We start from the raw sequence: 12,103 nt of genomic DNA, 5'->3' as shown, positions 1-12,103 counted from the left end.
AGTAAAAATGCAAAGATCAAGATGATTCTGCATATTTATTTACTTTGTGGGGATAAAATTTTCTGTAAGAACCTTGAAAACTTTTTAATGAATAATATATTTATCCCAGCAACTCTAAAGACCAGGCAGTCCCACTTTCAAAATTAGGGAAATCAAGTCTTAATATATACGTGACAAGTCCACGCTTTACAATCAGGAATCAACTACTTGCACCTGAGAGGAGAGGGATACACAGTTACCAATTGATCGATTAGTGCATTTTATACTGTAAATCTAATCCACTTGATTAACTTACCTTTGTATGCAATTCCTAGTTAATTTTCTCTTGTGGGGGAATGGCGTTTTTCTAAATTTATAACTTCAGTATGCTCCTTAGTTACAAATAGACTCCCTGACTCAACTACTAATTGCATGTTCAGGACACTCTTTTATTCTTCTGTACAACCCCCAGGAAAGGTAAATTTTTTAGATAAATTACTTCCTTTTCTTCCTCCTTACCACTGATTAAAGGCAATCCACTAGCCAATTCTCTCACCTGCTATCCTACCATTTCAAATTTTGGAAATGGAAATGTAGAACGTAAAAGAAACCTAATTGTTGAACAGCTTCTTGTGATTAAGCAAATACCTCTCATCTTTCCTTAGTTTAGCAGTCTCTCTTCCTTTGCTTCTGGGGACTTGCCCCAAGCCTAAGGGGTCCCTGAAACTTGAGGGTCAAGTACCCAAGGCAACAATTCATTAGCCACGGGCTTTACTGGAGTTTTCCCAATTGGAGGAGATCTGAGTCTCATCACCTTGGAAACACAACAGCAGGCTCCCTGAATATACAGAGTATAGATTTTTAAGCACCATAAGAAAACAGGGTTTAGTTATCCCCAAATGTAAAAGTCATGACTCAAAACTGTGACTGACTAGGAAGCATCCTTAGTCAGGAATAGCATCTTCAAGCTGACAAGTCACAAATATGTGTACTTTTGCTAACTAAACCGGTAGCTGGGGAAAAGCTCAAAAATATCCCATCTCTATCTTTAATTTTTCTCCTAAAAACGGAATGGCTTCCTCTGAAACTTGCCAGGCCACTGCCAATACAGTTAACACTGCTGTGCATGGAACACTCAAGTTACCTACGTCTTTGTAGAAATCCTGATTTTTGGAAACAGAAGTGCGAAAGATACACTCATAGAAGACATTTTGAACCTTAAAATGGAACTGCTTGTTTTGATGCAAATGGCTGGGGGTGGGGGGAGGGGGCGGTGAGGCGGTAAATTTCTCTCGGACTATCCTTTCTAGTATTACAAGTTCTCTAGTCTGGATCATTAGTATCAATATGTTGTTTGCTGAATAATCAGGTGAATGAAATCAGTTCTTAACTTATTCGAATGCACTGAAAGGGCTCAGCAACACTGATCAAATGACCCTTCTATTATTTCGTTCACAATAAATTCAATCAAATTTACGGAGCGCCTAGGCGGTGCTAGGCACTATGCCAGGAGCCTGAGAATGAATGAAGCGAGGTGCTAGTTTATTAATGATCTCAAGATTTGAGAGGGTACAGCCTCGCTCCCCCTTCCACCGAAGCCTGCACGGCTATGGAACCAAACGTACTCTCCATCTCCCAGCACCTGGGAACACTTTCTTTCCAGTCCAGCCCACGAACCCAGCGCCTGGGCTCTCCCGGAAAGAGCCAAACCCTTAAGTTCAACTCCACGCCGAGCTAACTCCGGGGTCCGCGGCTCACCGGGCGAGATTCCTCGCACCTGTCCGCCCGCCCGTCGGGGTGCGCCAGACCCCGCACCCGCTTACTTTGCCACTGTCGCTCACACCAAGGAGGCGGTCCCGCAGCACCTCCATGGGGCAGGTCCAGGTGGAGTGGACGAACGTCCCTCGGAAGATGTGCGCCAGGGGCGGCATCCGGGCAGCACACATGTGAGCGGTGGAGCGCAGCGCGCAGTTCGCGGGCGGAGGCGGGCGCGCCGGCCGAACGCGCGGCGAGGACTCCTTGTGGCTGCGGGCAGCTACCGAGTCGGCACCCGCTCCGGCCTCGTCCTGCCCCCGCTTCCCCGCGCGATCGCCTGCCCCCTGCAGGCCGCGCCCAGGGGCTGGCTTCCTGCCTCCTCGATGCCAATAGGATTTGTCTCCCGTGAGTTGGCTCCAGTCTTTCTCTCCTCCCCTGCTTTAGTTTTTGATACATTAACTCTTTGGTTTTCCAAAATCCCCGCTCACGTCGCGATTCTTTTAACCCCTGGTGGCTGTCGCCCATGCAGAGGGCGGGAGATGAAGGGAGGAGCTGGAGGATTCAGGATTCCAGCCCTGTAACTTTAATTGATCACTGCATCTGCTTTCTCCTCCGCCTTTCTTTAATTGGCACACCCAGAGTCACATCTACCTGCTTTCTTTGCCCTTTAAACTCTTAGCTATTTGTGGCTCAACTCTGGACTTTTTCAACCACAAGGTCTTACCTGGCACAAGTTCAGTGCCAGGGCGACAGGTCTGTTATGGCTGCCTATCTGGAGAAGGGAATGGCTACCCACTCCAGTATTCCTAGGTTCCCTGGTGGCTCAAATGTAATGAATCTGCCTACAGTGCTGGAGACCTGGGTTCAATCCTGGGTTGGGAAGATCCCTTGGAGAAGGAAATGGCTACCCCCTCCAGTATTCTTGCCTGAAGAATTCCATGGACAGAGGAACCTGGTGGGCTACAGTCCATGGGGTCACAAAGAGTCAGACACAACTTTCACTTTTCTTTCACCTTACCAACCAGTTTCATTTTCATTTCCATGGGCTGCAGAATTTGTCTTAACCTGATGTTCTGGAAGCATGTCCTACAGAATTGCTGGGGTCCCACCACTGGAGGTTAATCTTGACCCCAAGAGTTCTTTTCTTCACCTGAGGCCAATGTGGTGGCCCTTGTGTCCACCCACAAACAACTCCAATTTTTCTCATACCTAAAATAAATGAATCTCTTTGATTTACTTCCAGTTGTACAGGGGGAGAAAATTAAGTATGCAAGCCACGTTATTAGAAATGGCAGTGTGGCATGGCTTAGTGGAAAGAGTGCTGAATTAGGAATCAAGAGTTTATGGTCCATGCAAGTCAGCATCCTTATCATCCTTGTTTGTGAAAATGGAACTTGGACTGGGTGGTTGCTAAGACTGAGACTAGGTCAGCAGTCCTCCCCTACAGCATGTGCACAAAGTCCTCTCCTAAGTTCCTCCAGGAAGAACAACTTGTTTCCACTCAGGACATTTGCACATGTGGATCCTTCTGCCCCTAATGCCTCCTGTGGATACTGACTGGCTCCTCGTAGTCACTGTCATGTCTGACTCTTTTGCCAGCCCATGGACTGTAACCCACCAGCCTCCTCTCTCCAGGGGATTTCCCAGGCAAGAATACTGGAATGGGTCACCATTTCCTTCTCCAGGGATCTTCCTGACCAAGGAATCAAACCCAAGTCTCCTGCACTGGCAGGCAAATTCTTTACCACTGAGCCACCAGGGAAGCCCCTTCTCATCACTGGTTTGCCTCAAATGTCAGCTCTTTGGAGTAATCTACCTCCAACACCAAGCTAATAGCACAACCCTATCCCTCGCAGTTTCTATTGCATTAAGTTGTTTCTGCTATTGCATTTATCATAGCTAATTTCATTTATTTTTTGCTTTTTTATTTATTTCTGCTTCCCTTCCCCCAGTACACACACACAGACACACAGAGCAATAAAAGTACCGCAAAACCAGGCGTCTTATGCCTAGAACAGTGCCTGGTATTTCTTACATATTAAATGAATGAATGATTTTTGGGGGAGCAGAGAAGTAACTTGAGATAAATATCTATTTTGGCTCCTTCATAAAGTATCAGGGTTTCACATTGCCATGCATGAGCAGGCTTTCTCTGAATCTCTGCTTTTATGATGAAGGGTAGCTTATAGAAATGATTCATTCCCTTCTCAATTCCTTCACCTCCTCCTTACCAAGGTGGAGGAGGACCAATTCATGAGGACTTTCTTTCCTTTAGCACTGAAAGTCTCACAGTGCAGGAAACTGCCAGTCCCAGGCACACCAAGCTGGGTGATCATCCTGCCAATAACTCAGATTAAGAAGCCCTGAGATTAGGAAACTGAGAGCTTTGCCCTTGCCTCTGGGAGGTGTCAGCCCTTTCTCCCTGTTGCTTTCTTCTGATATGGAGACCACACTCCCTGCTTGCAGTCCCAACAGATAGAATACTAAAACATCCTCTTGATCTGAATACATACACACAAACCTCAGAAAAAAAAGAAAATGTCTCGCTGTTACTGTAAAAGTGGAATCAATTAAATATTTCTAAAAGATGTATTGGTTTCCTAAAATAAATACAACTAATTTACTTTTTAATGAAAGTCACCTAAATGTCCAACAATTGAGTCTAGTGAATTAGAATCCATTTACTTAGTAGAATATTATCAAGTTTTAAAAAACAATAGGGGATATATTACATGTAATAAAATGTCAAGTTTTTAAAAATTTATTTTAATTGGAGGCTAATTACTTTACAATATTGTAGTGGTTTTGCCATACATTGACATGAATCTGCCATGGGTGTACAAGTGTTCCCCATCCTGAACCCACCCTCTCACCTCCCTTCCCATCCCATCCCTCTGGGTCATCCCAGTGCACCAGCCCTGAGCACCCTGTCTCAGGCATCAAACCTGGACTGGCAATCTCTTTCACATATGATAATATACATGTTTCAATGCTAATCTCTCAAATCATTCCACCCTCGCCTTATCCCACAGAGTCCAAAAGTCTGTTCTTTACATCTGTGTCTCTTTTGCTGTCTGCCATATAGGGTCATCATTACCATCTTTCTAAATTCCATATATATGCATTAATATACTGTATTGTTGTTTTTCTTTCTGACTTACTTCACTCTGTATAATAGGCTCCAATTTCATCCACCTCATTAGAACTGATTCAAATGCATTCTTTTTAATAACTGACTAATATTCCATGGTGTATATGTACCACAGCTTCCTTATCCACTCGTCTGCCGATGGACATCTAGGTTGCTTCCATGTCCTGGATATTATACACAGTGCTGCGATAAACATTAGGGTACACGTGTCTTTTTCAGTTTTGGTTTCCTCAGTGTATATGCCCAGCAGTGGGATTGCTGGGTCGTATGGCAGTTCTATTTCCAGTTTTTGTTTGTTTGTTTGTTTGTTTGTTTTTTTCTTTTTTTTTTTATTATTATTATTTTTTTTTCCAGTGGGTTTTGTCATACATTGATATGAATACATGTAAATCCATGGCTGATTTATTTCCAGTTTTTTAAGGAATCTCCACACTGTTCTCCATAGTGGCTGTACTAGTTTGCATTCCCACCAACAGTGTAAGAGGGTTCCCTTTTCTCCACACCCTCTCCAGCATTTATTATTTATAGACTTTTTGATAGCAGCCATTCTGACCAGCGTGAGATGGTACCTCACTGTGGTTTTGATTTGCATTTCTCTGATAATGAGTGATGTTGAGCATCTTTTCATGTGTTTGGTGGTGGCTTATTAGTTCCAAGTTCCTTACCAGGATCTCCTGTCATAAAACAACTCATGCAAATGGTTGTATGGTGCCTGGCAAGGGTGTGCAGTTTCAGTCAATGTACATCCCCTAACAATTCTTTGTCAGTTGCATTGTTTGCTATTATTTTCTCCCATTCTGAAGGCTGTCTTTTCACCTTGCTTATAGCTTCCTTCGTTGTGCAAAAGCTTTTAAGTTTAATTAGGTCCCATTTGATTATTTTTGCTTTTATTTCCATTACTCTGGGAGGTGGGTCACAGAGGATCCTGCTGTGATTTGTGTTAGAGAGTGTTTTGCCTATGTTCTCCTCTAGGAGTTTTATAGTTTCTGGTCTTACATTTAGATCTTTAATCCTTTTGAGTTTCTTTTTGTGTATGGTGTTAGAAAGTGTTCTAGCCTTCATTCTTTTACAAGTGGTTGACCAGTTTTCCCAGCACCACTTGTTAAAGAGATTGTCTTTTCTCCATTGTATATTCTTGCCTCAAGTTTTTTTTAATGGCATTTATGCTATGGTTGAATGGTTTGCCTTGGAAATGAACAGAGATCATTCTGTCATTTTTGAAATTGCATCCAAGTACTGCATTTCGGACTCTTTTGTTGACCATGATGGCTACTCCATTCTAAGGGATTCCTGCCCATAATAGTAGATATAATGGTCATCTGAGTTAAATTCACCCATTCTAGTCCATTTTAGTTAGCTGATTCCTAGAATGTCGACGTTCACTCTTGCCATCTCCTGTTTGACCATTTCGTATTTGCCTTGATTCATGGACCTAACATTCCAGGTTCCTATGCAATATTGCTCTTTACAGCATCGGACCTTGCTTCTATCACCAGTCACATCCACAACTGGGTATTGTTTTTGCTTTGGTTCCATCCCTTCATTCTTTCTGGAGTTATTTCTCCACTGATCTCAGTAGCATATTGGGCACCTACCAACCTGGGGAGATCCTCTTTCAGTATCCTATCATTTTGTCTTTTCATACCGTTCACAGGGTTCTCAAGGCACGAATACTGAAGTGGTTTGCCATTCCTTTCTCCAGTGGACCACATTCTGTCAGACCCTACACATGGACATCACCAGATGGTCAATACCGAAATCAGATTGATTATATTCTTTGCAGACAAAGATGAAGAAACTCTATACAGTCAGCAAAAACAAGACTGGGAGCTGACTGTGCCTCAGAACATGAACTTCTTATTGCCAAATTCAGACTTAAATTGAAGAAAGTAGGGAAAACCACTAGACCATTCAGGTATGACCTAAATCAAATCCCTTATGATTATACAGTGGAAGTAAGAAATAGATTTAAGGGACTAGATCTGACAGACAGAGTGCCTGATGAACTATGGACAGAGGTTCGTGACATTCTACAGGAGACAGGGATCAAGACCATCCCCACGGAAAAGAAATGCAAAAAAGCAAAATGGCTGTCTGAGAAGGCCTTACAAATAGCTGTGAAAAGAAGAGAAGTGAAAAGCAAAGGAGAAAAGGAAAGATGTTTCCATCTGAATGCAGAGTTCCAAAGAATAGCAAGGAGAGATATGAAAGCCTTCCTCAGCTTTCAATGCAAAGAAATAGAGGAAAACAATAGAATGGGAAAGGCCAGAGATTTCTTCAAGAAAATTAAAGATACCAAGGGAACATTTCATGCAAAGATGGGCTTGATAAAGGACAGAAATGGTATGGACCTAACAGAAGCAGAAGATATTAAGAAGAGGTGGCAAGAATACACAGAAATACTGTACAAAAAAGATCTTCACGACCCAGATAATCACGATGGTGTGATCACTCACCTAGAGCCAGACATCCTGGAATGTGAAGTCAAGTGGGCCTTAGAAAGCATCACTATGAACAAAGCTAGTGGAGGTGATGGAATTCCAGGTGATCTATTTCAAATCCTAAAAGATGATGCCGTGAAAATGCTGCACTCAATATGCCAGCAAATTTGGAGAACTCAGCAGTGGCCACAGGACTGGAAAAGATCAGTTTTCATTCCAATCCCAAAGAAAGGCAGTGCCAAAGAATGCTCAAACTACCACACAATTGCACTCATCTCACATGCTAGTAAAGTAATGCTCAAAATTCTCCAAGCCAGGCTTCAGCAGTGTGTGAACCGTAAACTTCCAGATGTTCAAGCTGGTTTTCGAAAAGGCAGAGGAACCAGAGATCAAATTGCCAACATCTACTAATCATCAAAAAAGCAAGAGAGTTCCAGAAAAACATCTATTTCTGCTTTATTGACTATGCCAAAGCCTTTGACTGTGTGGATCACAATAAACTGTGGAAAATTCTGAAACAGATGGGAATACCAGACCACCTGACCTGCCTCTTGAGAAACCCGTATGCAGGTCAGGAAGCAACAGTTAAACTGGACATGGAACAACAGACTGGTTCCAAATAGGAAAAGGAATATGTCAAGGCTGTATATTGTCACCCTGCTTATTTAACTTATATGCAGAGTACATCATGAGAAACACTGGGCTGGAAGAAGCATAAGCTGGAATCAAGATGGCTGGGAGAAATATCAATAACCTCAGATATGCAGATGATACCACCTTTATGGCAGAAAGTGAAGAGGAACTGAAAAGTCTCTTGATGAAAGTGAAAGAGAAGAGTGAAAAAGTTGGCTTAAAGCTCAACATTCAGAAAACTAAGATCATGGCATCTGGTCCCATCACTTCATGGGAAATAGATGGGGAAACGGTGGAAACAGTGTCAGACTTTATTTTTTTGCTCCAAAATCACTGCAGATGGTGACTGCAGCCATCAAATTAAAAGACACTTGCTCCTTGGAAGGAAATTTATGACCAACCTAGACAGCATATTAAAAAGCAGAGACATTACTTTGCCAACAAAGGTCCGTCTGGTCAAGGCTATGGTTTTTCCAGTGGTCATGTATGGGTGTGAGAGTCGGACTATAAAGAAAGCTGAGCTCAGAAGAATTGATGCTTTTGAACTGTGGTGTTGGAGAAGACTCTTGTGAGTCCCTTGGACTGCAAGGAGATCCAACCAGTCCATCCTAAAGGAGATCAGTCCTGGGTGTTCATTGGAAGGACTGATGCTACAGCTGTAACTCCAGTACTTTGGCCACCTCATGCGAAGAGCTGACTCATTGGAAAAGATCCTGATGCTGGGAGGGATTGGGGGCAGGAGGAGAAGGGGACGACAGAGGATGAGATGGTTGGATGGCATCACCGACTCGATGGACAGAAGTTTGGGTAAACTCCGGGAGTTGGTGATGGACAGGGAGGCCTGGCATGCTGCGATTCATGGAGTTGCAAAGAGTCGGACACGACTGAGTGACTGAACTGAACTGAACTGAACTGATGCTATGGTTAGAATCAGTAAATCCCTAGGGCATAATGGCTAGAATTAAAAAGGTGTGCCAAACAATGGCAATCATTCTATTGAGGTAATGGAATTACTAGGAAATAGTGTTTTGATGCTTATTGACATTGTTACACATGGTTGATGGAATGACTAATCACTGTGTAGCTTTGAATAAAGTTAATCTTCTTAAACAGAAGATATGACCATAGACATCCAGGTGACATGGCATTAGCACTTCTAGGTAAGTGTTAGTTTTTCCAAGCAGGGCACAATTTCACTTCCATTCGCAGCCAAGGTATTGGCACCTCACTCAGGATCCAGTACCCTCAGCTCAGCCACATCAGGAAATCTTGGCTTCCCAACTATTGCCTGTTCTCCACCCTCAGATGTGGAGACATCTTTAAATTGCTAGTCCTTTTGCAATCTTGACGTCCATTCTGTTATGTTTAGGGAAATTTTCTTAAGGCTACTGAGGCTTGGAAGAAGCAAGGAGTACAGAGCTTTTATTTTCACCTTTGAAACACAGCCCAAGTACACTGCAAGCCAGCCACTTGTTTAATATAATTATTCTATCCAGGGCAAAGTATGCAACAAATGCTTATTGTGCCTCTGAAGTTTCAAGGAAATAGAACTTCCTATTATTAAGCTCTTTCTGTAGCCTATGTTCAAAATTCATGCAATATTTGAACTGAAAGAGCATTAGAGGTTATCACTCAATGTGCATTTCACTGCTGTTTTCTAGGACCACTGTCAGTCAAGCCTCACCAGCTTAATTCGTCAAAAGGAAATCCAACAGTGGTATGCACTTTCTGGGCCCCACCCCCACATATCACTTCCTTCCGAGGAAAACAGACTCTGTACGGCATGGATGCTCCCTGAAGCCCTGGCTGCTGCTTCAGGCTCTTCTTCCGGTTTGCCACATACAATACATCTGCTGCGCTCACGATCTCTCTGCCTGCCGCGCCCTGATACCACTCTACACTGTGCCTACTTTATTTTACTGCCCACTCTTCCCTGGCTAAATCCCTGGCTAAATACCTCAGCTTAATTGCTCACTCCCACCCCCTTCCAGGAAATCTTTACACCTCCTCTCTTTCTCAGGTGTTAAATGCTCCTCCTCTGAGTTTGTGGGGGTGCCCTAAGTATTTCTTTATCAGTCTGTCTCCCTGAGAAGACTGCTGTTTTCCTTATAACCACATTTTCTTCCTTCCCTTCTCTTTCTGTATCCGCTTAACACAGTGTCTGACCAATAGGAGCTGCTCAATAGACATAAAAGTTGGATTTCAAGTGATGACTCTATTGCCTAATTTTAGTGCTAAAAAATAAAGGGCTAGTGACTTCCCTGTTGGTCCAGCAGTTAAGACTTCTCCTTTCAAAGCAAGGAGTGCCAGTTCGATCCCTCATCAGGGACCTAAGATCCCACATGCCTCGTGGCCAAAAAACCAAAACAGAAAACAGAAACAATACTGTAACAAATTCAATAAAGACTTTAAAAAGTGTTCCACATTAAAAAAAAAAAATCTAAAAAAAGAAAAAAAAGAAGGTATAGTGGGTATGTACTAATAGTGAGCAATTCGTAGACTGGAACTTAAGAGTCAGCTTTATTTATTTAGTTTTCCAACATTCTATTGTGAAAATTTTCAAATGTTTAGAAAAGTCAAAAAGCTTCATTTCTTAAGATCACATTTCTCCTACTTCAGATGCAGCCAAGTGTTCTCAAACTCACTAACAGCTGGATGGGACCAGTATAACTGAAACTCTAATTGGCTGAAGAAAAGAACCGGAACATAGTATGACCAGTTAGGACATTGTGATCATCTTCTCAGTCTAACTATACTGGTAGCTGGTCATTCTTGCTAGGTGGAACTTGACTGTTTTAAATAGCTTTCTCTTTTACTATCTCATTTTGAACCTCACCCTAACCCTATAAAGTAGGAAGAGAATGTATTTTAACAATTTCAGAGATGAGGAAACCAAGGTTCAGTGTGGTTGGCTTGACTATCCAGTTAGTATAGAATAAGACTGGGTTTTAACTCATAATTCTCACTCATTGTCTCATCAGAGGTGACTGTGAAGAATTTTCCATCCAATTTGGCATGGCCCACCTGGTCACTGCACTGTGGGCTGTCATCGACAACTTTCACTTTGTACATGGTTTTTCAACAGTTGCCAATGACATACAGATCTACTCTGAAGAAAAAGCAAAGGAGAAATAATGGGCCTCTAGGAGAATAACAATCCAATCAGTATCAGTCAGCAAAATGATTTAGTGAGAATAATTCACACTTTGAAGAGGCACAGGGAGTGAAGGGCAGGCAGGTTAAATGAAAAGCCACTTTCCTCTCCTATCTGGGAGAGAAGTTGTCATTGCACAGTGAAATAAATGCCTGCCTATTTTATTTATTCTTTTTGTGTAGCTAAATCTATCAGTTTCCATGGTGCCCCATGTTCACCATGGAAACTCTGACAAGCTCGTTATGCTTTAGGAAAAAAACACATACACCGAAAATCTGAGATGGGATAAATGCACTCCTTTTAAAACTGTGTTCTTCTGAGTAGGAAGCCTTGATGGATAGCAAATCATAATGATCTCGATTTTTCCACTTCTTAAGTGGGAACAGAGTTTTGCGTACCCACCCATCAAAGGAGAACCCTTGATCCCCCAAAATTACTTTATCTGTGTGGCAGTAGTTATGTCTATGAATACTTCACTTCTGCATTTACTGGCAGCAGAGACATGGCTCAATCCTCATTTAGCTGATTTTTATGAGAATATGGTACTAGTCCCTATATAATTTCTTGTTTGTTCAGAAATTTATATTATGATAGGCACCCTGCTAGGCTCTGTGGACATGACAATGCATGAAACAGATATTGTCCTGTCCATATGCAACTTACACTAATCTTTTTCTCCATCACCTCCAGGAGTAGGGATTAACTGTGTTCATAGTGTTACCATAATATTTCCCTAGTGTGATTGACAAATTACATATTATCATATATACTACATATCTAATTGTAAATGATACAAATATGATAAAAATGCACCTAAAAGTAAAACTGAAGTGATATATATTGATAGCAATGAAGAGGTATGTGATTTCTTTAACATTATTTGTTTTAAAGAAGCCTTTTTTTTTTTTTTTTTTTTTTGGCCAGGCTACATGGCTTGCAGGATCTTAGTCCCTCTGGCATGGATTTGAACTCAGGCCCCGGCAGTGAAAG

General features: G+C 42.2%; 1 protein-coding gene across 3 annotated transcripts in view; it reads right to left on the bottom strand.

The window, feature by feature from the left end:
* Positions 1-1,997, bottom strand: part of GDA (guanine deaminase) — a 107,709-nt gene extending 105,712 nt beyond the window's left edge. For all 3 annotated transcript variants that reach the window (XM_061132308.1, XM_061132309.1, XM_061132310.1), the window contains exon 1: positions 1,803-1,997. In XM_061132308.1, the coding sequence (XP_060988291.1) occupies positions 1,803-1,925 (123 nt within the window). In that variant the 5' untranslated portion in view covers positions 1,926-1,997. The remainder of the gene's footprint in view (positions 1-1,802) is intronic.
* Between the last annotated feature and the right edge of the window lie 10,106 nt (positions 1,998-12,103).

Source organism: Dama dama, chromosome 29, assembly GCF_033118175.1.
Source record: "Dama dama isolate Ldn47 chromosome 29, ASM3311817v1, whole genome shotgun sequence".
NCBI lineage: Eukaryota > Metazoa > Chordata > Mammalia > Artiodactyla > Cervidae > Dama > Dama dama.
Note: the sequence above shows the minus strand (reverse complement) of the source record. Positions and strands in the feature narration are given on the sequence as shown.